The sequence below is a fragment of the Zootoca vivipara genome, chromosome 5, assembly GCF_963506605.1.
Source record: "Zootoca vivipara chromosome 5, rZooViv1.1, whole genome shotgun sequence".
Classification (NCBI taxonomy): domain Eukaryota; kingdom Metazoa; phylum Chordata; class Lepidosauria; order Squamata; family Lacertidae; genus Zootoca; species Zootoca vivipara.
In genome coordinates, this window is record NC_083280.1 from 17,732,600 (window position 1) to 17,760,029 (window position 27,430).

Here is a 27,430-nt window from a genome sequence, read left to right on the forward strand (position 1 = left end):
CTTTCAAACTAATTAGGAGCATCTTCATGGTCTAAAAAGGAGGACTCTACTTCTAGTCATAAACAGCGCAATTTATCGATCTTCTCCAATAGACTAGCAAAGGTGGTGCGCAGTTCAACAAAGATGCATGGTTATATCTAAAGTAAGTTCACTATCTCAGAGAACTGACAAAGGTTTACTGCAAAATCCAGCTACAATGGATAAGGACATCTGATGTGCTTGTTGTGATTTAAATTAAATAAAAGCAAAACTAAATTGCTATTTTAAAAAATCTTAAAGAATCTGAAAGGGAAGAAATAATAGAAATGACAAGGATAGAAGAACAAAAAAAAATAAAGTATTTGGGTGTATGGATAACAGCAAAAATATAAACATTTTTAAAGATAATTATGAAAGATTTTAGCAGGAAATTAAAAGAAATTTGGAAATATGGAATAGGATGAAACTCTCTTTATTGGGAAGAATTGCAACTGTAAAAATGAATGTACTTCCAAGGATGTTATTTCTCTTTCAAAGTATTCCTGTAATAACGGGGAATGCATGCTTCAAAGAATGGCAGAGAGAGATCTCAAGATTTGTCTGGAATGGGAAAAAACCAAGGATAAAAAATAATATGAAGGAAAGAGACAGATTCTCACTTCCAGACTTAATATTGTACTATGAAGCTGCATCCCTAATATGGATCCGGGATTGGATCAAGTTAGATAGGGAGGAAATAACAGAATTGGAAGGACATGACAATAGGTTCAGATGGCATGCTTATTTATAGTATGGAAAAAAAAATACACAAAGGGTTTCACAATCATATAATAAGGGAGATCACTGTTCAGAGTGTGGGAAAAGTATAAAGATAAGTATATAGAAAATATATAGAACCTAAGACACCTTGGTGGTTATCACCTATTGAGGCATTGTCACTTAAAACATTGGGGGGGGGGAGGGAGAACAGCCAACATATAGACTTATTGGTAGAACAAGAAGGAAAATTAAAATTGAAAGAATATGAAGAAATAAAGGAACATCTTCAAAGTTGGTTGTACCATAGACAGCTAACGGATATATTTAAAGAGGACAATATGAAAGGTTTTTCATATTCGGTTTCCAAATTCCAAAAGGAAGTGATAGAAGAAAATTCAAAACTATTAAAAAAGGCATAAAATATCCTTTTGGAGTGGAAAACTAAAGATGAAGAAGTAAAATTGGCAATGATTAAATGGACACAAGATATAAGCCACAATATACAATCTGAAGATTGCATAAAATTGTGGGAAGTAAATTTGAAATTTAAGGATTGTATATTGTTGAGAGAGAATTACATGAAGATGATGTATAGATGGTACATATCACCGGTCAAATTGGCAAAAATGTATAAAAATGTAAAGAAAGAGTGTTGGAGGTGTGAGGCTGAAGGTACTTTTTACCATATGTGGTGGGATTGCAAAATTGTAAAACTGTATTGGGAAATGATATATAATGAATTGAAGAAAATGTTGAAAATAACATTTGTTAAACAACCAGAAGCCTTCCTGTTAGGCATTTTAGGTCAAGATCGGCTGAAAGAGAAGAGGACACTATTTATGTATGCTACTACGGCAGCGAGAATTCTGATAGTACAAAAATGGAAGACTGGAGAAATACCAACTAAAGAACAATGGCAAGAGAAATTGATGAACTATCCAGAACTGGCAAAAATGACGGACAGAGAAAAAGACAACAGTGAATTTGAAAAAGAGTGGGAACCATTTCTAATATACTTGCAGAAACAAAGGAAGAATATTGACATGATGGCAGGATTTAAATAAACATTCACATCTTTACTAACAAATAACATTTAAAATGATAAGGAAATAATATAGTGGACTTTTAGGAAACAGCAGTATGTAATAAGGGGGAAACACACCAGAAATGGAAGTTGGGGGAAGCCCAGGAGGGGAGGGAAGAGGTGATGTAATATAAATGTTATTGATATGAGATGTATGTAATAATAGAAAAAGAAAAGTGAATAAAAATTTAATGGAAAAAATATATATTCCAGGACAGTTCACCTATTCTGTTGGTGTCTGGAGTGCCCAGGAAAGGTCTATGGCTTGCTTGTATCTGAAGGTGACAAGGACTGGTAATCTTCCTTTTCTTAAGGTGTCAAGAACATGCCGCCGCTATAGTTTATTAATATCTCTCTGTTGCGCCAGTAGCTTAGTGGGCAGGTTTTCTTTGGATGGAGCCTTATGGGAGAAGCTTTTTGGACACAAGTGTTGCACTACAATGTACTTGAACATTGTTATTATTGAATAAAAGTAGTTATATCTTTTCACTTTTCTCCTGAAGCACATGGCATGCTTAACTCAAGGGTAGGCAATATGGTACCCTCAGTACGGTATGGGACTCCAACTCTTATCAGCGCCAGACAGCATGGCCAATGCTCAGGGATGTTGAGAGATGTGATTAGCATATGAAGGGCCACAACATTGGCTCCCCCTGGTTTAAATGTTACACTGACTTACGTCAACATCATTTTCCTCGGTGAAATGGGTTCTCAGTGAATTGTAACAAAAAAGAGGACTTGCAAACTTGTGAAAGTTGTTTGTAGAGATTAAAAATTAAGCTGACTGCCTTTTTGCCTGTGAATGATAAGCTATCTATAACAATGTGGCTTTTAATAAAAAAAAGTTAATGTCTGCTTACAATGTGCTTCCAGTTTGCATTAGTCATATTAGTGCAAAAACGATAATGGTAAAAAAAAAAAAAATTAATAATTATGGAAGTTTTCCTTCCCAAGTAAAGATTTCCACTAAGGTTACTTTGTTGGACCAAAAAGTATTTATCTGTCAGCAGCAAATCTATGAAAGTCAGCTGCCAATAAACAGTTTCTTATGGAATTAGTGGCTAATAAGCAATTGCTTACAAATGTAATGTTTATTAAAAAGCAACCTTTAAAGGCAGTTTTACTGCCTCTGCAGAGTTTTCAGTGTCCCAAAGGTCTCATATTGATCCCCCACTAGCATAATGCCAGACTAATGCTATTAACTGAGATTTTTCTAACTTGTAAAGTTGGAGAGATAGACTTGTCTTTTGATGGAATATGACCCTGCATGAATGGAGCACAGCAAATACGGAGAGATTACTAAATATAAAATATATTCAATAGCTCCATATCTAAAAATATTTAATCTCTGTAAACATGACATCCAGATGAGATTTGAGATTATTTCTATCTCAAATCTGAGGGTAAATAAATTGACATGCAAATCAAAGAACAGATGGAAGATAAATATTGGTGGGAATTCAGACGAAATCTTGGACAATGTGTTGCATTTAGAGTTGCAAAATCTACATTTAAATTCATCGAGGCAGATGTCAGATGTATCCAGGTATTCTTGACTGAGAAGGACTGGACATCAGTAAGAAGACAGGCAGGTGTAGGATGGATGAGGGGAGATTGCTGTCCCATTAGAACAGACCAGCCTGCACTGAACATGCATAAAAGCTCTGTTATAAGTTCTGCAGTGTTTTTGGTGAATCTGATAAGTGGGAATTTCTGTGTATCTCCTGTTAAAGTAATAAGTATTCTCTAGCAATGCAAGTAATATACATATATCTCAAAGTCTCATGTGACAAGGCATTATATTAAACACATGATGTTTTCAATCACTTCCTACAAAGTGATATCTGCATCCACAAGCATAGCCCCCTTCCCACCTGTAAAGTACAATTTGGAATGTCATGACTTGCTTCATAGCGCAGGAGTGCTTAAATGAATTCTGACAGTGCTATTAGTGTCCTGATCTTGAACTGAAGTACTAGTCAGCTCTGCTTAAGTCACTATTCTCAGGAGCCACAAATAAACATGCAATTAAATGGGTGCCATAAGTTAATCAGAGCAGAATTAGCAAAGAAGTGGGCAACTGAGGAACCTAGGAATTGCCATGCCAGATCAGATTAAGGGATATTTTAGACTAAAAGCTTGACTTCACTAGTGTCTGTCCAGTGGGCTTTCAGGAAGAGTTAAATGCCCGGAATGTAGTAACTAAAAGCAGAGCTTATGAAACGACCCATGAGTTATAGTTGGACCTTGATGCTAGTTTGCTATAGTTACTGCTCCCTTCTCTCCATACATGTCTCTCTCTTCTATGTGTATCTGTATGAAAGTGAGGAGGATTCTAGTAATTATCTGGACTAGAAGACATGAATTCCATTACATTTATCAGTCACTTTATGCAACAAAAAGTCTCAAAGTGACTTGACAAGGTAAAACGCAACACATAAAAAGAACTTGGAACCATAACAGTTTGAAACACCGAACAATACAAAATGCATAAAAAGTCCTACCCAACCCATTAAAATGTCCAGTCATGAAAACTATGTGACTGTGCTGTTCAAGATCGTAATGGAGACCCCATTGTCAGTCATGCTTGTCATAGTGGCTTTCACCATCAGGTAGAGCTTTGCTTAGCAAAGGGAATGAGTGTAGATTAGGGCAACCAAGATGATCAAGGATCTGGAAACCAAGCCTTATGAGGAACAGTTGAAGGAGCTGGGTATCTTTAGCCTGTAAAAGAGGAGACTGAGAAGAGAAATGATAGCCATCTTCAAATATATTTAGGGCTATCATATGGAGGATGGAGCAAGCTTGTTTTCTCCTGCTCTGGAGGGTAGGACTCAAACCAATGACTTCAAGTTACAAGAAAGGAGATTCTGACTAAACATCAGAAAGAACTTTCTGATTGTCAGAGCTATGTGACAGTGGAATGGTCTCCTTTGGGAGGTCGTGGACTTTCCTTCCTTGGGGTTTTAAAAGCAGAGGTTGAATGGCCATCTGTCTTGGATGCTTTTGTTGAGATTCCAGCATTGCAGGGGGTTGGACTAGATGACCCTTGGAGGTCCTTTCCAACTCTATGATTCTTTGATTTGATGAATGGTTAGCACTGGCAACAGTCCATGCCAGTTTTGATTGGGACCCAAACTTTGGATGGGGTGTGTGTGTGTAAAGACATGGGATTGGTCTTAGGGTGGGCAAAATATGTGCATACTTATTCTTGAGCCTGCCCTCCCTCCACAGCCTGACATTCACCAGCTTCACTGATTGCAACAGCAGGAGGAGCAAGGAAAGTTGCTTCCCATTGCTACATCTGGGTAGTCACTTCACAGAGTTGAGATATTCCAGGCATCCAGCCAGTGGCCTGTAGCAAGAACAGCTGGTGTTCTTTTCATTTTTGCATTGGCTGGTTGTTTACCTGTTTAACACATTTAGCTGTAGCATCCTTTGCTGTTTTAAAACAGCAATATGACTACCCAGCCCATGTACAAATCGAACGATCTGTTTCCAACAGCCTCCTGCAAAAGTGATTTTTCCTTAGATGAACATGAACCTTAAACCCACTTCTCTTTCCTCGAGGCCTTCCAGCTGCTGAACGTAGCATACATTAACAACCATGCCACTTAGGAGATTCCCCCCCCCTCTAAAGCACACTCTGAAGTAAACATTTGCAGTCCAGTACTCTTTCCTAAAATGGCCACTCTTGACCTCTACTTCAGTGGTGGTAAACAAACTGAAACTCCCACTGTCTTCAGAAAGAGTTAGCTTTCCCTCGCTGGTTTTCCTGGCTGGAGACCATGGGAAAGGAGGACCAATTACTCTTCTCAGCCCTTGCACTTTTCAATTCTTTTATTGCCTTCTTCCTCTCTGAGTGTTGTTTAAATAATCATTCATGGCATTTTGTAAACCTCTTTTAAGAAAAGCTTTTGTAGCTTTTCCCTTGCTTTGGAGAATTTGCTTTGCGATTTCTTTGCTGTGCACAAGCTTGGACAGAGCCCTCTCTGGAGAGATGGCTGATAATCATGAATAGAAGTCAACAAAAAAGAACTCTGCTCCTTCTTCCTATTGATTCATGCTGATACCCAGCTGCTTAATTGATGATGAGATGGGAAACTGCCCCATTGAGGGTGCTGATGTGGTGGTTAGAGTGCTAGACTAGGGTCTGGGAGACAGGGGTTCAAATCCCCACTCAGCCGTAAAGCTTACCAGATGACTTTGGGCCATCTTTCAGCCTAATCTATGGAGAGGGGGAGTAGTGTGTAAGTCACCAAGAGCTCCTTGCAGAAACAGCAACAGCAACAGCAGCAACAACAACAACAACAATTTATTTATACCCGCCCATCTGGCTGGGTTTCCCCAGCCACTCTGGGCAGCTTCCAACAAAATATTAATATAGAGTAATCCATCAAACATTAAAAGCTTGCCTAAACAGGGCTGTCTTCAGATGTCTTCTAAAAGTCTGGTAGTTGTTGTTCTGTTTGACATCTGGTGGAAGGGCGTTCCAGAGGGCAGGTGCCACTACCGAGAAGGCCCTCTGCCTGTTTCCCTGTAACTTGGCTTCTCGTAATAATGTAATAACAAACAAACAAACAAACATAATAACAAACAAACAGATCAGGCTATTGGTACCCTATCACTGGGAGCAACTCTCCAAGATGTCATGTAACGCAAAACTATCTAAGTTGCACTCTCTGAAATGATATGCAAACTGAAAGGCAATTATCCTTCAAAATTCACAGTTCTCAGAATTTTGCAGTGCAGTTCTCCAGCCTACTAATGGGTACCAAAATCCACCTACAGTCTTAAGGCAAAGGATACATAGAAATGCATACATTTGTACCTGATCTCATTTTAGCTGGAGACTAAACCTGGGGCCGTTAGCATGTGATATGTGTCTTCTACAACTGAGCTACATAGAGCAAACATGCAGCAGATCACATCAGTAATTCCTGTTCCCACTTGTGCCTGCTCACTTGACTGGTTCAACACATGTATGGAACCTATATGTGTTCCTTTTGCACATACATCAACACTATACAGCCCAGCCTTCCCCAACACGGTGTCCTCCATTTGCTTTGGACACACCCATCAAGCTTCAGCCAGCTTGGAAAATAAGCTGGCAGGAGTTGTCAGACAACAGCATGTGGAAGACACCAGGTTGAAGAAGGCTGGTACAAACAGTCTAGAGCAGAGGGGAAAAATTTGTGGCCCTCTAGATACTGTTGGTCAGCCAACCTCCATCAGCTCTAATCAGCATGGCCAATGGTCAAGGATGATGGCAGATGCAGTCCTGCAACATCTGGATGCTTCATTGGTTTTCCAGTCCTGGTCTAGAGAGCATGCATAATTAAGGGCTGTGATCCTACATGCCCTATACGTTGTTGTTGTTGTTGTTTAGCCGTTTAGTCGTGTCCGACTCTTCGTGACCCCATGGACCAGAGCCCGCCAGGCACTCCTGTCTTCCACTGCCTCCCACAGTTTGGTCAGACTCATGTTGGTAGCTTCAAGAACACTGTCCAACCATCTCGTCTTCTGTCATCCCCTTCTCCTAGTGCCCTCCATCTTTCCCAACATCAGGGTCTTTTCCAGGGAGTCTTCTCTTCTCATGAGGTGGCCAAAGTATTGGAGCCTCAGCTTCACAATCTGTCCTTCCAGTGAGCACTCAGGGCTGATTTCCTTCAGAATGGATAGGTTTGATCTTCTAGCAGTCCATGGGACTCTCAAGAGTCTCCTCTAGCACCATAATAGATTCACCTTTTGCTCTTACATTGTCACTCAAGTGCTGAACGATCCCTTAATGTGCATGCCTGTGGATGGAAGGATTTCTTTAGCTAGAAACTTTCTTTCTTTAGCTAGGAACAAGAAGAAGGAACCAGTCCACCCCCCCCCCCGCCAGATGCAATGATCCTGCAAGTCCCAACATCACCCACCCCTACATTACTGTATCTTGTCCAAGATAATCAATTCCAATATATGACAGCACTTCATTTCTGCACATCATCTCACATTAATCATTTTGAACCATAGAAAGATGCCTTTTTCCCCATTAGGAAACTCATTCTTTCTCCAGCATACTTTAATCAGGATACAATTTTCATTCATTTCACCCATATAGGCTCATATCTTTGCAGAAACGTCTACCTTAAAAAAATAAATATAATATTCTTGCATATTTGAATAAGGCATTAGCATTCTTATTAAGAACTTTGGGCAATCCAGGCTAGTGAATTTATTGTGCTTAATGTTATCCATGAGATTGCATTTCCTCGCTGACCTCTTGGGCTCATCCATGGAACTGATGAGCAGTGATTTTATTACTGTATGCATATTCCTCTATTCTTAATTAAACTTTTTCCTTCTTCCAAATTCCCATTTAAAGTTTGGGGATGTTGATATTTATTCCTATCTAGTTTCAAAAGTACTGGTGTAATTCCATGCAACCCTACCAATCTTTGAAATAAAATAACTTTTCAGCAGTATAATTTTAAACTACTGATGTGCACAGGTAATTTCCCATGAGGGATCTAATGCTTCTCTTTAATCCTTTAGAACACCCAATGCGACTCAGATTAATGGGACAAGATGGCCAGTCTTCACCACTGCTGAACAAAAATACTTAACATTAAGCACAGACGCTTCAAAGATTCGTACAAAATTACGTGCCCAGCAGTGCCGATTCTGGAATATATTTTTTCCCAAACTCCTGGAGATGACAGGTAATTTTGGTGGCAAATGTATGTATGTACAGTAAATTGGTTAATGCAAGGTCACTTTGCTGCTACTAAATTTTAATTTCAATTTCAATTTCAAGGCTTTTATGAGCAAGAACTATCTGTGTAAAATTAAATCCAGAGGTCCTTCCAAAAAGACAACCTCCTTCACTTAACTAACACTCCCCCCCACACAATCAATTTGTGTAATATATAGTTTTGTGCAAGTTTCACATGCTCTCTTCAGCTTCATTCACATAAGATTTGTTGTCCATTGCATGAGCACAGTCTGCTGAGAACATCTGCTCCATGCGCCCCATTGAAATGAAAGGGTGAGAGAACAGCTGCATCCCTACACAGATTCCATTCATTTCAAAAGCAAAATATGGAAGTGTGATAGTCCCTTGGAATCAAACCCTACTAAGATCAGCAGGACTTTCATCTTAGTAAGGGTGCTTAGGTTGCAGCCAGAGATGGGTGGAATCTGTCATTTCTTTTCCAGTAATTAAGCCAAAACCTGAATTACTTGCAGTCTTTGCTTTGTAATTAATTTAGGCTGAAGTGCAGTCTTAGAAGCAGCAATGATAAGCCTTCTAAAATGGGCTGAGCAGACTTCTGGCTTGTCAGGACTACTTCAGGGTTTTTTTTCCTACTAGAAATCCAAGATCTACCCACCAATGGTAGGTGTAAAAACCATTAGAATAAAGAACAGGGTGTCATTGCAGCCAGTGAAGGCATTATGCTCACAGAACACCTTCTGTTCACACAATGGAACTTCCTGTCCCTCTCACATCCTCACTCCTGCAGTTCCGTAGATCTGCCCCAGAGGATTCCATTGCACGAACAGAAGTTGTAGTAATGAGTAATGATAGTTATGAACTGTCTCCAGTTGTACGGGGTTGAAGCTAAGGCCCCATCTGCACTGTACATTCGAAGCACTATGATACCACTTTAACCAGTCATGGCTTCCCCCAAATAGTCATGAGAACTCTAGTTTGTTAAGAGTGTAGAGAGTTATTTGGAGACCCCTATTCTCTGCATAGAGCTACAATTCCAAGAGTTCTCTGGGCCTACAAAAGTGAGTAAGCGGTAAGAAGTTAACAGTGATGATGGCCACAAGCTTAGGTTTCATTTTGGGTTTTTTTTTAAAAAGAAGAATTACACAAATTTGTGAGATATAGATCTGTTACTAGACATTAGCCATGAGAGGCCGGTTAGGGCCTCATAAGTAGAGGCAGTGGTCATTATTGCATATCTGTTTGGGGAATGTCAGCATTTAAGCCAGGCATCCCCAAACTTCGGCCCTCCAGATGTTTTGGACTACAATTCCCATCTTCCCCGACCATTGGTCCTGTTAGCTAAGAATCATGGGAGTTGTAGGCCAAAACATCTGGAGGGCCGCAGTTTGGGGATGCCTGATTTAAGCTGTCCCAGGGGCCAGGGGCTAAACTGGTCCCACAGGCCAAATATGCGATTGCTCTCACAAAGGTGAAGAACAACACACACGAGTCAGTAAATAAGGCTTAACTGCTTTATTTACATATAAACAGATGGGAGCTCTACATTATGGCTCCCTCTCTCTGGCATCACAGCCAGTAAAGAGAAAGAACAAAGGAGCCAACAGTCCCACTTTAGGAACAACAGTAAGACAAACATCCTGTCTACATCACATCCACTCTGTGGGAACAAAACACATACAGTCATATGATAATCCTATGATTGCAGATGGGGAATGAATCTCCCAGCAACCTATACCTGGGCCCAGATCTTTATACAAAGTGAGAAAGAGCTGCTGCAACATCTTCATCTTATTTCTCTTTGGTATGCTCGAATTCTCTGGTGTACTTATACTCAGCCAAGTGGCGCATGTCATATCTTTATGTTGTGTTTGGGATTGTCTGTATCTCTGACAGCGAAAGCTAACAAATAAGCTGGCTTTGGTTGGTTGGTTTTTCAAATAGCTGTTATGCGTAAGGCTTCCTAGTGGGGAAAAGAGCATAGCCATCTTCATCTGACACATTGTTTTCCATCTGACGTCTGAGAGATTTTATCATCTCTTGCATCATGACATCCCATCATATGTAGGATGTGGGAGACATTCAAAAACAAGCACCCTGTGTGTGTGTTTTGTGTGAACCTGGACCAGTTTCAAGCAAGATGTGGGTATATCGTGGATCTGACAAAATGTTCCTTGTGATCATCTGACATTACTCACGGAAATCATAACTGAAGACACCATCTGTTTGGAGGATGATATTGACGAGCAACTGTGCTGCATGTAACCAAATGTTCTGTGAAATAACCAATATCAGTAAGATATGCTTCTGTGTTACATAATAGGCCAGTAAAATAATATCCAGCAATGGGGACGTAAGATGAAAGGTGAAACAGTAACTGCAGTCCTACTCTTGAAAAGTTCTTGGATCTGGTGTAACTGTATAGCAGCTCAACCTATACTGGCTTGCTTTATGCCAGCTTCTTGTGCGTAGGATTGCTCCCTAAATGTTGCAGATATCAATATTGCACAGCTTGAAGTGACTGGATGCAAAAACAAAACAAAACAAAACAAAACACCCCTGACCCATTAGATTGTTCAAAACTTTACTTGTCGAACTTTCTTCAAAGCAGAACAAAAGCATCAAAGATACATCCAAATGATTCCATACAATATCTTGCGGAGTCCAGCACAGGCTCATCATCTTAGAAATAAAATATGAAATACTCCAAACAGATCTAAAATCAGAGGTTTGTCTCTCCTTACAGTTTCCATTTTGCCTGGAGCTGTATTCACTCACTGGAGAGGGGCATTTACATGTCCTTACTTCTACAGAGCATGAGAACAAAGATGATCTTGCAATTCAATACCTCTCATGTGATCTAAGGTTAAAACACCACGTCAGAGCTACCAGAGAACAGTAACAACCTGTTTAGGCAGCTCAGGGAGCTATTCTTGACCGGATAATATTATGGATGCTTACCCTATTCCTATTTCATATCCTACAACTAAGGCTGAGTACATAGCATACATTATGGAAGACCATAATGTCCCCATCCTAATTAGAAGCCAATATCTGGACCTAAGTTACTAGTTGCCTATCCCTCATGAACTATACACTGCTTGGTAAATGTCAAAGGGGTGTAAATGTTGAAAACAAAATTCCATATGATACTGTACATTGATCTATAAGAATAATTATACACTTAAACTGATTATCTCAAGATTTAGAGATAAAATGTTGCCCTTTCGAATTTGCAATAAATCAGGTGACAAAGGGGAGGGTGTAGTGCTGTGTGGTGTATTTAGAGGGAAATGGCATTGGTAATCAGAATTATTTTTCAATTAATGTACAAATAGATTTAAATTTAGATTAATGCCACCCATTTCATGTTTTACAGGCAATGTTGATGAAGCAGAACGAGAGTGGAAAGCAGGATTCCTTCGCTGGAACAATTACATGATGGACTGGAAAAATCAATTTAATGATTACACTAGTAAGAAGGAAAGCTGTGCAGGTCTCTAATTAAAAGTTCCAGCCTTTCTGGAATGCCTTCATTGTCAAAGATCAAGGCAAACACAGAGATAGCTAATGTAGCATATCCAGCAATAAGGCATGTTATGCAGGCTCAGTGACACGTCACAAATATACTTGTCTCCCAGGTCCATTTCTATTTATATCAATAAACGTTATAAAGTCCTTCTCCCCTTTGAAGCTTTGAGAAATGAAAATCAGACCAAGTGTGATTAAAACCTGAGGATTATCGTTAGATGTCTAATGGCCCCGATCCAACTCTAGCCACCTGGCTAGCTGCACAAGCATGAGGATGGAGATTTGATTGCACACCAGGAATTGCAACCCATTCCAAGTGGCGCTGTACAGACAGATGGCAACCTTCTCCGGGTGTGTATTTATCTGTACTTCTAAATACACAACCCATTTATGGTTGTTGTTCCCAATCCAGGAAGTGGCACACATGCGTAAGCCTATTTGTAGACATGTGTCTCCTGAGCTGGATTGCGGCAAGTAAGTTTCAGCGGAAATAAATATTTGTTGTATGTTGACAGATAAATGCAACATTTCTTTCACCGTAAAGGACACAGCAGAAATATCAGTATTCCAGAACACTGCCATCAAAAGCTCCATTGGCTCAGATCTCCAACTGCAATGTCACAACATTTTAATCCTGCTTCAGCTGTAATTTACTTGTTAGGAGTATATCAAGAGTTGCCAATGTTACAGGAAATAATAAAAAAAAAGATGCAATTTTCTTGTTAAGTCAAAAGAGGCTTTTAAAACTGACTGTCTCGCTCCTTGAAAACTAAACATTCTGGAGACCCAAATGCTCATTGTCAAATTATACCAATTTTCCCTACAGAGAACAGAATTATTTCTTGACACTGTCACTGAATCAAAGGAGAACTATTCAGGCAAACCTTTCTTCACCCCTTCACCTTCTTCCACTGGAGCATATCATCTGCTGACAAAGAGCACTCTTTCTATTATCAGATGCTTATCTGGCACTTTTAACTTGGAAAGTGCTTTGAAATCACCAATTTATCTGGTCTCCCAACATCCTTCTGCAGTAGGTAGGAATGGATGGATAATGGGGAAATCCTATGGTGAGACCCCCCCAGGGATGAGCAGCTTAGGATACAATGGAACTGTGGATCAGACAGCTGATTCTTAGCTCAGCTGGTGTTATGCCTCCAACCCTGGTTGAGCCCAAGATATGCTGGTGTGACTTGCTCAGCTGACTGAAGCAGGCAGTGTAAGTTTCCCAAAAGGGATCTGGCCTTTCCATGATGGGATCAGGACCAGAGGGTGGACTTAGGCTGGTTTCTAAACTCATTCATCTCAGTCCTGTGACCTGGCAACCTAGGCATAAAACACTACTTTAAAAGCTTAGAATCATAGAATCATAGAGTTGGAAGAGACCACAAGGGCCATCCAGTCCAACCCCCTGCTGAGCAGGAAACACCATCAAAGCATTCTTGACATATGGCTGTCAAGCCTCTGCTTAAAGACCTCCAAAGAAGGAGACTCCACCACACTCCTTGGTAGCAAATTCCTTGGTAGCTTCTTTTCCTTCTGCCAGGCTTATGCAAAGCAGGAGGAGCAGCCCCACTTTTGAACAGGATTTGGATCTGGTGTAACTTTCCATCAACTTAATTTACAGCAGCTTCCTTTATGCCGGCTTCCTTTATGCCGGCCACGTGTAAAAGATTGCTCCCTTAATGCCACTTAAATCTCACAGTCTGTTCACTTAAATCTCACAGTCTGTTCATCCCTTCGGGTCTTTCTTCTCCATCCAGGATAAATCTCAATGGAGTTTGGTACCAACTTTGAATCCCCAGGCACCTTACCAAGGTTTTGGACTGGCAAATTGCAGATTGCTACTTTAGAACGTTGCACGCTTTTCATTTCACCTTTCCCTTGAAATGAGGAGTGTATTTTGAGAGTAAGACTCTCCAAATTTTATAGGCAATCACATGTTTTAAAAACAATAATAAAAGGAGAGGTTGTGGACAAAAGCAAACCAAATAACCATAATAAAATTCACTGTAAAACCATTCAGCTGAGATGTTGGTGTGTCAGTGTTGATGATCTTGGTGTAGTGTTATTGGTTGGAGTTTTTTAAGATACATTGGGGATGCTTAGAAAATAATCATAACAAATATTGCGCCGTCCATTCAATACAGTAATTCTACTTGGTTTCATTCTACACTAAGGGGGCAATCCTATGGAAAGGATCTGCCAGGTGGGGCAGCTTGTGATGCATTGGATCTTTGGCTCAGCTGGCTGATTTATGGCTCAGCTGGCCTTGGGCAGCATTAAGTTCCCAAATCCAGCTCAACTTAAGATACATGGCTCAGCTGGGGATCAGTTGACCGAGCCACAGCTGGCTGAGCTGAGACCAGTGTAAGTTCTCCCAAAGGGGTGTGATGCAGGTAGGGCTATAGAGGGAGATGTAGGCTGGATCCTAAGAGGGTTCAGCTCAGACACGTGACCTGGAAATTCAGTGTAGAACACTATTTCAAGGCTTGTTTTCCCATTGCCAGGCTTAGGAAGAGCAGCAGCAGTCCCAAGGTTGAATGGGACTTCTTGTGCACAGGACTTCTCCCTTACTGAAATTTATCCAACATCCATTTACCCTTTTTTAGCCCAAGGATCACCTTCCTTTCTGAACAACCTTCTGAGGGCAGTGTGTCAGGGGTGGGCAGGGTGAGAGTCATGAGCAGAGCAACACATGTTCATTCTGCCGTTGTACAGTAGCCTACTTTCTCTACGGACTCCCCCACTCTTCATGATCCTCCACCCAGTCATTATCAGAGTTCAAGGACACATTCCAGCCAAGGCAAAATCGCTCAAGGAGGGTGCAAAGAACAACTGGTGACAGGTGTAGCACAGGAGGGTGGTTGGCCTGGGAAGAATCCCGAAGCAAGATATAGTAGCCTGGAGGGTTGCATTTGGCTCCGGAGTCTGAGATTTCCCCACCCCGTTATAGAGGGATGAACACTAAGGTTGGTCAAACACATTTTTGTATTTCCCTACATTTTTTCTTTCTTTCTCTCTCTCTCACACACATAGTATTCAATTTTATAATGCGCTGAACTTTTGTTTATGTAACAGGCCTATGGAAATTTGGAAGTCCTCCCCCCCCCTTTATTGTTTCTTTTCCCTTTTCCTCTTTTCCTTACTGCTTCTTTCTCATACTTTTCTTTTCTCCTTTTTCTCCTTTGGTGCCCTCTGCTCAGGGCATTGATTGGGGCCCAGGGATTGTATACCCATGGGCGCGGCAGATGGTTGATGGAGGGACCCCAGGTTGAGCGGCTGGGAGGCAGGGAAATGTCGGTCCCCCAGGTTGAGCGGCTGGGAGGACAAAGGAAATATCCCACGTGAAAACTGGAATGAGCTACTACTTTCTGGGGTAGTAAGGGTTAAGAACTACCTTTAAGTGAGGACTCGGTATTCTATTTGTAATTTTTATAGATGTCTTTGGTGTTTTTTTTAATTTACATTAGTTTTCTATATCTTACTGTTTTGCGAAAATCTTTAATAAAAACCTTGATATCCAAAGCCATACAAGTCAGGGCCTTTTTTTCAGCTGGAACTTAGTTCCTGTACCTCTCAGGTGGGCACCATTGCCATTATGACAGAGGTGTTCATGGTGAGTTCTGGCACCTTTTTTTCCTCGAAAAATAGCACTGATTATTTTTGGCACATGAGAAATAACATACAGACGTCTCTCCTCCTTGCCAGTGAAAATACAACAATAATGAACTATATAACTAATAATTTGTTGACTTTCCTTGACACCCCAAATTTGTTGCCTGAGGCAGTCAATTCTCTCTGACTAATTGTAGGGCCGATCTAAGCAATCACTGCTTTATAAGAGTCAAGTTTGTGACAGACATGTACTGTATAGTGTTTTAGAAGGTGTCTTTCAGTAATGTGAAACAGCAGTCTGGAGATGATCGCAAGACCAGGGGGCAGAAGACCTTGACTTCAAGTTGCGAGTTGTAGACGTTGAGCACTCAACACATCAACTTTCATATTCCCCAGTGATCTACTATTTCTGCAGGCCATCTTCCCACAGACTTGTAATGAACTGCCCCTTCATGTTATTTCCTGTGAGTTTTCTGCTAAACGTTTCCCGAATATTCTCTGACAGTTGATCTGCAGTAGTAATTAGTTTCTGACACAAACTGGCAAGCAGCTATCAGCTTTGGCAGTACAGTATTTAATTGATAGATTGCAGTAGGGTTTGCAATAGATTTCAGTACTTTTTTTTGTATTATTAACTTCAGTTGTTTATTTACAGCACAATTTTATGCTCCTTTATTCAGTTCCACTGAGATGAATGGCACTTCTTTAGTAGCCTGCAGCCTCAATCAGTCAAAATTGTCAAAGTTTGAATTTGGGGGTCAAATTTCAGTTCAGGGATGACCAAGGTCAAAATTTTGAAATCCGAATCCAAATGACGGCAATTAAAAGTTCACTAAATTTTGAAATTCAAAATGGAAAACCACACCATTTGGGGGCTCATTAGCTGTTGTTGTTGTTTAGTCGTGTCCGATTCTTCATGACCCCATGGACCATAGCACGCCAGACACTCCTGTCTTCCATTGCCTCCCACAGTTTGGTCAAACTCATGTTCGTAGCTTCGAGAACACCGTCCAACCATCTCGTCCTCTGTCGTCCCCTTCTCCTAGTGCCCTCCATCTTTCCCAACATCAGGGTCTTTTCCAAGAATTATTCTCTTCTCATGAGGTGGCCAAAGTATTGGAGCCTCAGCTTCACGATCTGTCCTTCCAGTGAGCACTCAGGGCTGATTTCCTTAAGAATGGATAGGTTTGATCTTCTAGCAGTCCATGGGACTCTCAAGAGTCTCCTCCAGCACCATAATTCAAAAGCATCAATTCTTCGCCGAAGAATCGCCTTCCCCATTAGCATATATAAATGCACAAGCAGAAGACAAGTCCTCAGCTGTAAATCCCTGATTTGCTTTCTTTACATAATAATGATGGATCTGTCATTTGTCGATTCCATATTTCAATTTAAGGTCCTTCAACCATGCTGTGGGGGGGGGGGTTGAATCCCTACACTGAGAAGACTTTAACTGTTAGCACTGCTTTTGGTATTCTCCAAATCCTTCCATGGCAATCATGTATGTAATAAAACCATTACAACAACAGGGTTGTGTATTTAGCAAGGGAAGAAAGAGCTCTTCTCACTTCAGCATAAGATACTTAGAAGAGCCCTGCATGTGATTGCACTGCTAAATATAATAATTACAATATCAATAACAGTTTGTATCAACATCAGTCATAGAACATGCCCTTTAAAATTAACGGACACGACTAACTTAGGTCCATTAATTTCAATGGGTTTACTCTGAGTATAATTTGTTTGCAGACAACGCATCAATAACAATAGGTGATGTCCAACTAACTCACTGAAAGCAATGGTCTTAATTCCATTGAACTGAATTTAGTGTTGAAATTAATTGACATTATTACCTTGGGTGTGTTAATTTCACTGGGTCTTCTCGCAGTAGAACTTAGTGGGGTACAACTCATTTATTTCAATGGGTCTACTCTAATATTAGATTTATTTTATTTTATTGAATATTGACTGTGAAATATTTTGTGGATCACTAACTGGTGGGAAAGTAGGATATACTGGTAAATGCAGCAGAAACAATGCATAAATTGATCCTGAACTTGACTCTGAATTCTGTATGTCTGTGATAGCTTTTCAATTGATAGTTGCACTATCTGTGGATTAAAAATGGCTGAGTTGACTACGTTTGCTCATGTACTGACAGTGGCTGCCTTTGTCTATGTGCAACACTTCCCACCATCCATGGAGACGCACGTGCAAAGCAGGATATCATGTCTATTTTTACCAACATGCTTCCGCTTCCAGTGCCAGTGAAAAGCAGCCCTGAGGCCAATAAATCTGTCTGCTTTTGGCCAGCTCAGAGTTACAAAAAACCAAGCACCTGTGGTACAGACATTTGCAGCTGGATATGTTTATCAAGCCAGATCCATCTGCATTAAAGGCTTGCATGCCAATGGATTTGCAGTGGGTGGACTGGGAACTTGAATCCATAAGATAAAATCCCTGGCGTAGCTTAGAAGAATCTCCCTCCCTCTCTTGTGCATGCTCTGTTTTTTTGTTTAATCTCTAACCAATCATTTACATTTGTGGGTGTTGCTGTTTTTGTTTGGGGTGGGATAATGCTATGCAATTGTTCCTAGAAAGTTGCTGATAAAGGGGTAATTTAACTGGTGGAAGACACTCTGTCTTTTGTTTTGTCATTGGTTGGTACCATGCCAGCTCTGAAGTGTGCACCATCCACAACACCTTAAATTAGTTCAACAGTATTTTTCTCTTTTTCTCTCTCCATGGGGAACCTTGCAACTCATAATTCTGTGGTGTGGGGTTGCCAAATAACTAGGGAGGAGAAACACCTGCCTCTCAAAAAAGTGGCCAGGTGTTTGTTTGCCTGTCTGCTGAACAAAGAATTCCACACTGGATCCCAAGGGGATCTAGTCACTGTACGACTTTCAGTAGCAGCCCTGTGCCATTTGTCATGTCTAGTTCTGCCCTCAGTTTAGAACAGTACATTCAACTCTCAGACCATGTGGTGTAGGGGTTAGAGTGCTGGACTAAGACCTGAGGGCATCCCTGTTCAATGAAGCTCTCTGTGTGCCCTTGGGACAGTCACTGCCTCTCAGCCCAAGTTACCTCACAGGGTTTTTGAGAGGATAAAATGGGGAAGATGACAACCATGTACAATGCCTGGAGCTCCTTGGAGGAAAGATGGAATGCAAATAAAATGAATAGATAATCCCTTGTGGGAGAAATGTCAAATGGCAGAGCATAAATGAGTTTTCTTGCCATAGGAGCCAACTCCTAAGCACCAAGGTCACTTTAGGGCCCCCAATAAAATATTTGAGGGGGTCAGGCCCCCCCAGCTGATGGTCATTGCAATTAAAATGCTCTCTCTCTCTCTCTCTCTGACCAATTGTGCAGACTGGGACTTACCTGCTACCCATATTTTATTCTAGTTGGCACCCCTGTGTTTGTTTGTGTGTCTGTATGTGTGTGTGTGTGTGTGTGTGTGTGTGTGAGAGAGAGAGAGAGAGAGAGAGAGAGAGAGAGAGAGAGAGAGAGAGAGAGAGCGAGCTGATAGCATCTACATATTACCTTATGAAGCATTATTGTGGGGAGTAAGGAAAGGAAACAACATATCCGACTCATGAAAATCTGGAAATGGGGATGTGTGAAATTGCCCTCCTCAAAAAAAATCTAAAAAGAAATATCATCCTCATCCACAGGCAGTGTGAGAGAGATTTCAGTGGTTTGGGGGAGGGGCAATTTCATAGTAGTAGCTGCTGGTATCTCCCCCCCCCCTTTACTTTTTAAAAGCCACCTCAAGTTGGAGGTGATATGCCTGTGTTGACTGCCTGGAATCACAGGTGGGGAGGAGGTCGTTGCACCTTAGACTTGCTTGCAGGCTTCCCCTGGACATCTGGTTGGCTGCTGTGGCCACAGGATGCTGGACTGGATGGGCCACTTCTTATGTTCTTATTTTCCCCACCTCCAGAGTCATTTTCACTTCCCTGAATTTCACCCACCCAAAATCTTCAAGGCACTGCAGAAGGAAGGCTTCATGGAAAACATTGCTCTTCTCTGCTCTTGGCCACTTGCTCCCAGTCTTTAATGTTGAACTTTTGTAAGTAAGTGCGAAAACGATCTCAGATATTTTGGTTGAAATATCCCCAGTTCCCAGCGACATGCTTCAGTTGCAAAGATATACCTCTTTATGAGCTTGTTCTCTATTTCTACTTTTTAATTTATATTCAGCCTCCAGCTTTCCAATGATGGATTCCATCACATGCTTCTCTGTTCCCTTCCACGTCTAAAGCTTCCCACACTCATCTGTTCTTTGTCCAAGATAAATGTTCAGAATCTTTCCATTCAGTCAACTATTCTCTCTCCATATTTCAGCTTCACCCAATTCCTTTTCAGCTGGCATTAAATTCAGCTTTGTTTACATAAGAAAGCTTGATCATATTTTATTCCCCCCCCCCAAAAAAAACACATTTTATCTCTTAGAAGCTTTCCATTTTTGGTCAAGCACATTTTCTTTTGGCTTTTTTAAATTCCATTTTTCTTTTCCATTTAAGCCTGACACCATTTTTTTTTTAAAAAAGGATCATTTGGTTCAGTTTACAGTACTCTCTCCCCCCCTTAGGTGTGCATTCATACAGCACAGCTGTAAATTACATCCATGCTGAAAACTGTAGCACCAGAAAGGCTTCCTTCTCATTCTCTTTCTGGGGTTTATGCAGAGAATCAGACACCTGAGAACAATTAAGCACAAACCATATAGTTTTGAAAAGTGCACATTTCTTTAAACTGATACGGCCCCTTCCTCTCCCTCTAAATAATGTCTCATGGTGCTCAACAACATCCTCTGCTTCCTGATTTTCTCAAGCCACATGACCCCAGAGGAACCTGCTTTTGCTGAGTCAAACCATTGATCCATCTAGTTCAGTATTGTCTACACTGACTGGTACTAAGCTCCTGTTCAGGGTGCCACCATCCAGCCCCGTCATCTTCAAGGAAACACCATCCCATTCTTTTTCTTCCATTTTCCCTCGCCCCACTCCAACAATCAGCTAGCCTTCCATGGCAATGGAAAACACTCAGTCCTCACTGAGCTATTTTTGGTCCTTTCCCATTAGATTCCCTCCCTCTCAAGATTATTTCTGCAAGCTTGCCAATAGATGGTGCCATTTTGACTACATACAATCCTGCACATGTCTTCTCAGAAGTAAGCCCTACTGAGTATAACAGGGATTACTGTGTATAGGATTGCACACTTGGGCGACTGAATTGGCTGGTAGTATATAGAAGAGGGCTGGAAAACTTGTGGCATTCCAGATATTGCTGAACTACAGCTTCCATCTTTCCTTACCATTGTTTAGGGTGTCTGGGGATAATGGGGAATGAGGCTGGTCGTAGATTCCCCACCTGTGGACCACATAGCTGCCAAGTTATCCCTTTTTTACAGGGATTTTCCCTTATGCTGAATAGGCTTCCTCGCGAGAAAAGGGAAAACTTGGCAGCTATGGTGGACCACAGTCAGTTTCCACTTTGCAGGGCCGTAAGACAGTATCCTACTAACTCTTTCTCTTTAGCAATCTTTCACTGGAGGGGGCACTGCTGAGCCAAACTAGCTTCTCAATTGCCTGGGCACATTGCTGTGATCTAGAAAAAAAGCATCCCATCCTCTCTCTGGTCCTTCCCCATTTTGTTGTTTAGTCATTTAGTCGTGTCCGGCTCTTCGTGACCCCATGGACCATAGCACGCCAGGCACTCCTGTCTTCCACTGCCTCCTGCAGTTTGGTCAAACTCATGTTCGTAGCTTCGAGAACACTGTCCAACCATCTTGTCCTCTGTCGTCCCCTTCTCCTAGTGCCCTCCATCTTTCCCAACATCAGGGTCTTTTCCAAGGATTCTTCTCTTCTCATGAGGTGGCCAAAGTATTGGAGCCTCAGCTTCACGATCTGTCCTTCCAGTGAGCACTCAGGGCTGATTTCCTTAAGAATGGATAGATTTGATCTTCTTGCAGTCCATGGGACTCTCAAGAGTCTCCTCCAGCACCATAATTCAAAAGCATCAATTCTTCGCCGAAGAATCGCCTTCCCCATTAGCATATATAAATGCACAAGCAGAAGACAAGTGCTCATCCTTTTGCGTTCTTATCTCATTTATTCTTGAGTTTCACCAGCTAATGTGTGAGACACTAATAATAGAATAAATGCACAAATGATGTAGGTGGTTCTTTCAGTTCAGGACTGTGGTGGTTAATTCTTTCAATTTATAAAGTATTTAAAGTCTCAGTTATACAGAGCACTGGTAGAAGTGTGTAGGCAGAAAGCAGTTATCTCTGCACCTCTCAATCTCCCAAATTAAATCTATTCTTGCTGCATGGCTAATCACTTTCAGGGCATCTCACCACCCATCTCTTTATTACCAACTGCAATTTTTTTTGGTTCAGAAATAGATATGTATATTTCAACGGAGTCCTAGACTGATCTGATTTTATTATCTCAACTCACATGAGTATTAGAGGTTAACCTGGTATAACTCCAAGGGATGTGATGGATCATCTATCAGAGATTGTTTAGAAAGTAATTCACATGGATTTTTATCTAGGGCTGCAGGAAGCCAGTTGAATTAAACATCCAAAGTGATATTTCTGAAATATTAAACCTTCTCCCACTCACTAATTATAGAGCAGTGCACTGTATAGACGCTATCAGCTGGAGATCTAGGAGTGATTCAGTAATGCCGATAGGTGCATGGCAATTAAGATATTTGTTTCAAATCGGGAGAAATACTAATAAGTAATCAGTGGTGATGAAGGAGGAATAATGTCATTTCCTTTTCTGTTTGCTGTTATGATGGCTTGTCATCCTTTATTTTATGTTGGTGCATGGAAATATTGAAAACACATTGCAGAAAATGTGTCTTGACTATTACAGACAATTGATTGCATCCTACTTAGAGTCAAACCATTGGAATCAAGACGTTTAAGCCCATTGATTTTAGTGCATATACTCTATGATTTAACTGGATGTAACCCCAAATAAACTAGTTACAGGTAAGTAGCCGTGTTGGTCTGAGTCGAAGCAAAATAAAAAATTCCTTCAGTAGCACCTTAAAGACCAACTAAGTTTTTATTTTGGTATGAGCTTTCGTGTGCATGCACACTTCTTCAGATACACTTGTATCTGAAGAAGTGTGCATGCACACGAAAGCTCATACCAAAATAAAAACTTAGTTGGTTTTTAAGGTGCTACTGAAGGAATTTTTTATCCCAAATAAACTGACAGTGTATCTTTCTACATATTTAATTGTAATATAGCCATAATGATCATCAGCTATGCATTACCTCTACAAATCACCTCAAGCCATTTCACTAGATTTTTTTTTTTTGGTAAGGATATTTGTACCATTTAAATGAATGGAAGGTTTGCTATTTGATTTCAATAGAAAGAATAAGCTCTTCATGTTTGTAAAAACCTGTATTGAACCCTCACCAATGTATTAAAATGAACTGAGAGACCATTTTTCATCACACGTTAAAGAAAAATCTGTACCCTCCTGTTCATCTAGAACATTTCCCTTATAGGTGCTTATATATGGAGGCAAGATGAATTAGAAAGGTGAGATTGTGGGAAAGAAAGTACTTTGGAAGGGACAAAATGGTGGAGCTTTTGTTGCTGTTTTGGATGGACTATTTATTGGGTAGCTAGTGTGGCACTCTCTTAGATGTGGTCCAAGTACAACTCCCATCCGCCCAAGACGACATGGCCGCTGGTCAGGGATTATGGGAGTAATAGCCCATCAGTGCTGGAGAGTCAGGGGTTAGCCACCTCAAGCCCACCAAGCCCAATCTCCACTCCTCTCAGAAAGTGAGGGCTAGCGGAGAGGAAACTACAGCTGCTTCACCTCACTCATGTCATTGCTTTCACCTTCAGAAAAATCAGGTGAGCAGGCAGCAACAGCAAGGATGAGGAAGAGCAAGCCTAGGAAGCTTCAAATATTGCCCATGGGCCCCCTGCTGGGATATGGGCCTTGGCAGGTGCCCAACAATGCTGAATCCAGGTGCTGGTCCTGAAACTGTGTGTGTGTGTGGTGGGGGAATAATCTTGTGATGCTAGCTCAGCTCTTTGTCAGAGCTGATTTGCTGTGATAGGACCATTGTTTGTGTTTTGTGGCATGGGTCATGTGACTCAGCTACACATTGGCCAGGACACCAGTTTGAACTGGTCCGCAATCAACTATGTGTTCACTGTAGCACAGAATAGCTGGCCTGCAGATTTGCATCTGTGCAGCCTCCTTTTTTCCTGCAACCAACCCCCTCTCCCATTCCCAACTTCTAATTTACAAAAGTAGATGGTAATGAATGGCTCTATCATGGCAAAAGTTGCCTAAAGCAGTACAGTATCTCCTCCTTCAACAGTCTGTATTACTACTATTTTATTTTCAGCTCCTGGCTTTTCACCCTTTGATATTTTAATAATTGTTATAACCTTTGATCTTTCTGTCTTTCTTTGCAGTGTCTTGAAATGCCAGGTAATTATTAATTATAGGGCCACATAATTCATCTGTAGGATATACCTTTTGGTCCTGTCCGTATTTTAGAGTTACCTGTATTGGACATCACCTTAAGTTAGGGCCATGTTCATTTCTGCAAGGTGATGCAATCTGTACAGACATGCCAATTCTCCATTGCATATATGGAGTGCTCTCCTGTTCATAGAAGTGAATGGGGGGAAGCTCCTGCAGTTATAGAACTCCTTTTGCACATCTGATTTCACAGACTCTTAGAGTTGGAAGGTACCCAAGGGTCATCTAGTCCAACCCTCTGCAATCTCAGCTAAAGCATCCAAGACAGATGGCCACCCAACCTCTGCTTAAAAACCTCCAAGGAAGGAGAGTCCACCATCTCTCATGGGAGACTGTTCTACTGCCAAACAGCTCTTACTGTCAACGTTTTTTTTGAATGTTTAGTCAGAATCTATTTTCTTGTAACTTGAAGTCATTGGTTTGAGTCCTACCCTCCAGAGCAGGAGGAAACAAGCTTGCTCCCTCTTCCATGTGACAACCCTTAAGATATTTGAAGATGGCTATCATATCTCCTCTCAGTCTCCTCTTTTCCAGGATAAGCATACCCAGCTCCTTCAAGCACTCCTCTTAAGGCTTAGCTTCCATATGATGATCAATATTTTAATAAATACCTAGCTATTTAGCACAATCAATACACTGATGTGAGATGATAGAACAAATGAACAAATTGTAGTGTGAAAAATAATACACAAGTCATTCCAGGTTTAGAAAATATATCTGTGCTGTAAATAACTTTTTTTAAAAAAGATGCACATTTTACAGCTGTGTTACATAACTGAAGTCAACAAAACCAAAGAAATACAACTCCCACCTTGGAGATATCTCCACCCTTGTAATAATAACAATTCCCACACAATATTGGCAGGTATGTTATTATGAAATCCATGTATTAGTATAAACTCTAAAGACTGGTCTTCTGCTTTTTGGCATATTTGTAAAGACAATAAAGTTCTACCACATTCCAGCAAAAGTGCCATTATGTTTTCTTCCTCTTGCCCATCATAATGTTTGTTATAAGCTTTTCAATTAAGGCTGCACAGTCTTCTATACCAAGATTTTAAAGTATCCCCTTTAAGGATGTTCCAGAAGTTGGCAATGACCATATGCACTGCCACCAGGAAAAAAAAATCCAATTAAAGATTTGTCAGTGCTGTAACTAATTCTGAGAACCTAATCTTGCATATGGGAGTGTAAACCCAAAACATTAAATGATGTATTAAAACTCAGTCGTTTCCCATCTATCAAAACCCAGGTACTGAATCTCAGCTTTAAATTTTGAAATGATGGATTTATTTGCAAATCCCAGTGACAGCCAACATCCTCTGTTGCACATGGGGGCAGCAGGCTAGCATAGAGGGTGCAGGCCTGGCCACATGGTGCATTCAGCCTCTTCCTTCCAAAACTTCATTGCTCCCCAACATCTGCTGCCAGAGGCAGCTGCCTCATACTCCCTGATGGCATGGCAAGCCCATTGAGGCAGATAGTTGACTCCCCTTTGTCCCAAGACCCACCGCAAGTAAGATCCTTAGCATGTGGATGCCCAAAATGAGTTTAAGCCTTAGCAGCACCCATGAGCACCCATTTGCTACAATCGCTCACTGAGATTGGCATGAGCTGGCGTGCCACTATAACTAGATGTAATTGAGGAATTGTAAAGCAGTAGGGAAAGCCAATGCAGTCTACCTGCATTTAGCAAAGGACTCAAAGTCAATACAAGATGACTATTTTATCTGCCACACCCAGGAACGAAGGTTATGTGGTTCAGCTTTTGACATCCTCAGGCAGCTGGTGGGATCTCAGCACCATGCAGGCCCATCCAGCTCTGATGCTGCACCTATGCTAGGCTTTGAGAAGGCATGAAACTTCATTTTAAGTCGCCTACAGTGACCCAAACTGCTAATTTCGCATCACTCCAGAGTATTGTCCCTGAACCCTGGAGTATTGTAGGCGATGTAAAATGGAGGCTCAGCTGTGCAATGTGCAGAAAAAGTCTCTCCAATTCGAGGTCCCATTATTGAGCCTGCAAATTCTTGGGGGGGGGTGCGTTTTGGTGGTTTTCTCAGGGTTCTGAGAAAGTCTATGAACTTTTGGGGAGGGGGCTTACTGGGAAAGCATTTGGCAGACCTGCCTTTTGAAATAAGTGCAGCTAGTTCCATTTAGCACTGAAGAAGAATGGATGTTTTTAATGGAAAATGGCATCCTTTCATCCCATGCACAACAGAACATCAAATACAGTGGTACCCACCTGAAACTTTGGAATAACATTTTCCCATGGAATTTGGAAATTCTGTGTGTGTGGGGGGGGGGTGATGTTTTATAAGATGGCTATAGTCTCATGGTCCTTTTGAAAAAAAACAACGGAAATATTTTATTTAGTTATTTATTTAAATGAAAATGAACAATAAAGCAAGCAAAGCAATTCCAAGTCACCTGTGATGCACTTATGCCTAGTGGAAGGATCTGTCCATTTTGGTTCTCTGCTTCTCATTTCTCCAATCTTAAATTCAGTTCTTCAAATTCATGCAACAATTCAGTTTTAAAAAAATCTTCATAAAAAATCATTTGCGTTTTAGTACAAATTTCTCATAATAAACACGTTTTTGAGTAATGTACACATTTTTGTAAGATGTTTCCCTAATATAGTGTATTGTTATATACTATTTTCCCCCAATATAGTCATTTTATGCACACTTCCCTAATATATGCAAATTTCAAAACATTGTTTGGTTGGAGAACCGCATAACAAAATTCAGATAAGTGCAAATTTCAAAGGATTGTGGCGTTTCAGTTCTCAAATTCTTTCAGGGAGTGCTACTTTGATAGAGTCACCTTTAAATGCAAACTGAATCAAATTACTCAGCTGTATCTTGCAACCACTATAGGAAAGGTTTCACTAAATGCCCTTTACTGATGGCGTGTGCAAACCTTTTCAGCCTTTAAACTTTCTGAAAACACACACACAAAAATGAGAACACACACATGCATCAAATTAGGAGAAACTGCTGGGGAAAAAATGTTCCAATTAGGCAGAATTGCATACAAAAACGTATATGCATAGTAGACAAAACAGGCACAAAAATGCTGATGAGTTGTTATAAGGACTTTCAAAAACTGCAAACTGATGCAGAAATGTGGTGAAGTGAACTTAAGACTGGGGGAAATGAGAAACCGAGAGAAACCAGAATTGACAG

At 40.9% G+C, this 27,430-nt stretch overlaps 1 protein-coding gene across 3 annotated transcripts in view; it reads left to right on the forward strand.

The window, feature by feature from the left end:
• BCHE (butyrylcholinesterase) overlaps positions 1-19,030 on the forward strand; it is a 55,444-nt gene extending 36,414 nt beyond the window's left edge. The window contains exons 3-4 of one of the 3 annotated variants that reach the window (XR_004693681.2): positions 1-142; positions 2,036-8,339. Coding sequence is in view for 2 of the 3 variants with exons in the window: in XM_035133209.2 (XP_034989100.1) it covers positions 8,363-8,529; positions 11,920-12,044 (292 nt within the window). In the remaining variant the exon portion in view is untranslated. Of the gene's footprint in view, positions 8,343-8,362; positions 8,530-11,919 lie in introns of those variants that run through there. The other 2 variants (XM_035133209.2, XM_035133210.2) reach the window with 2 other exon arrangements.
• Positions 19,031-27,430: the final 8,400 nt, after the last annotated feature.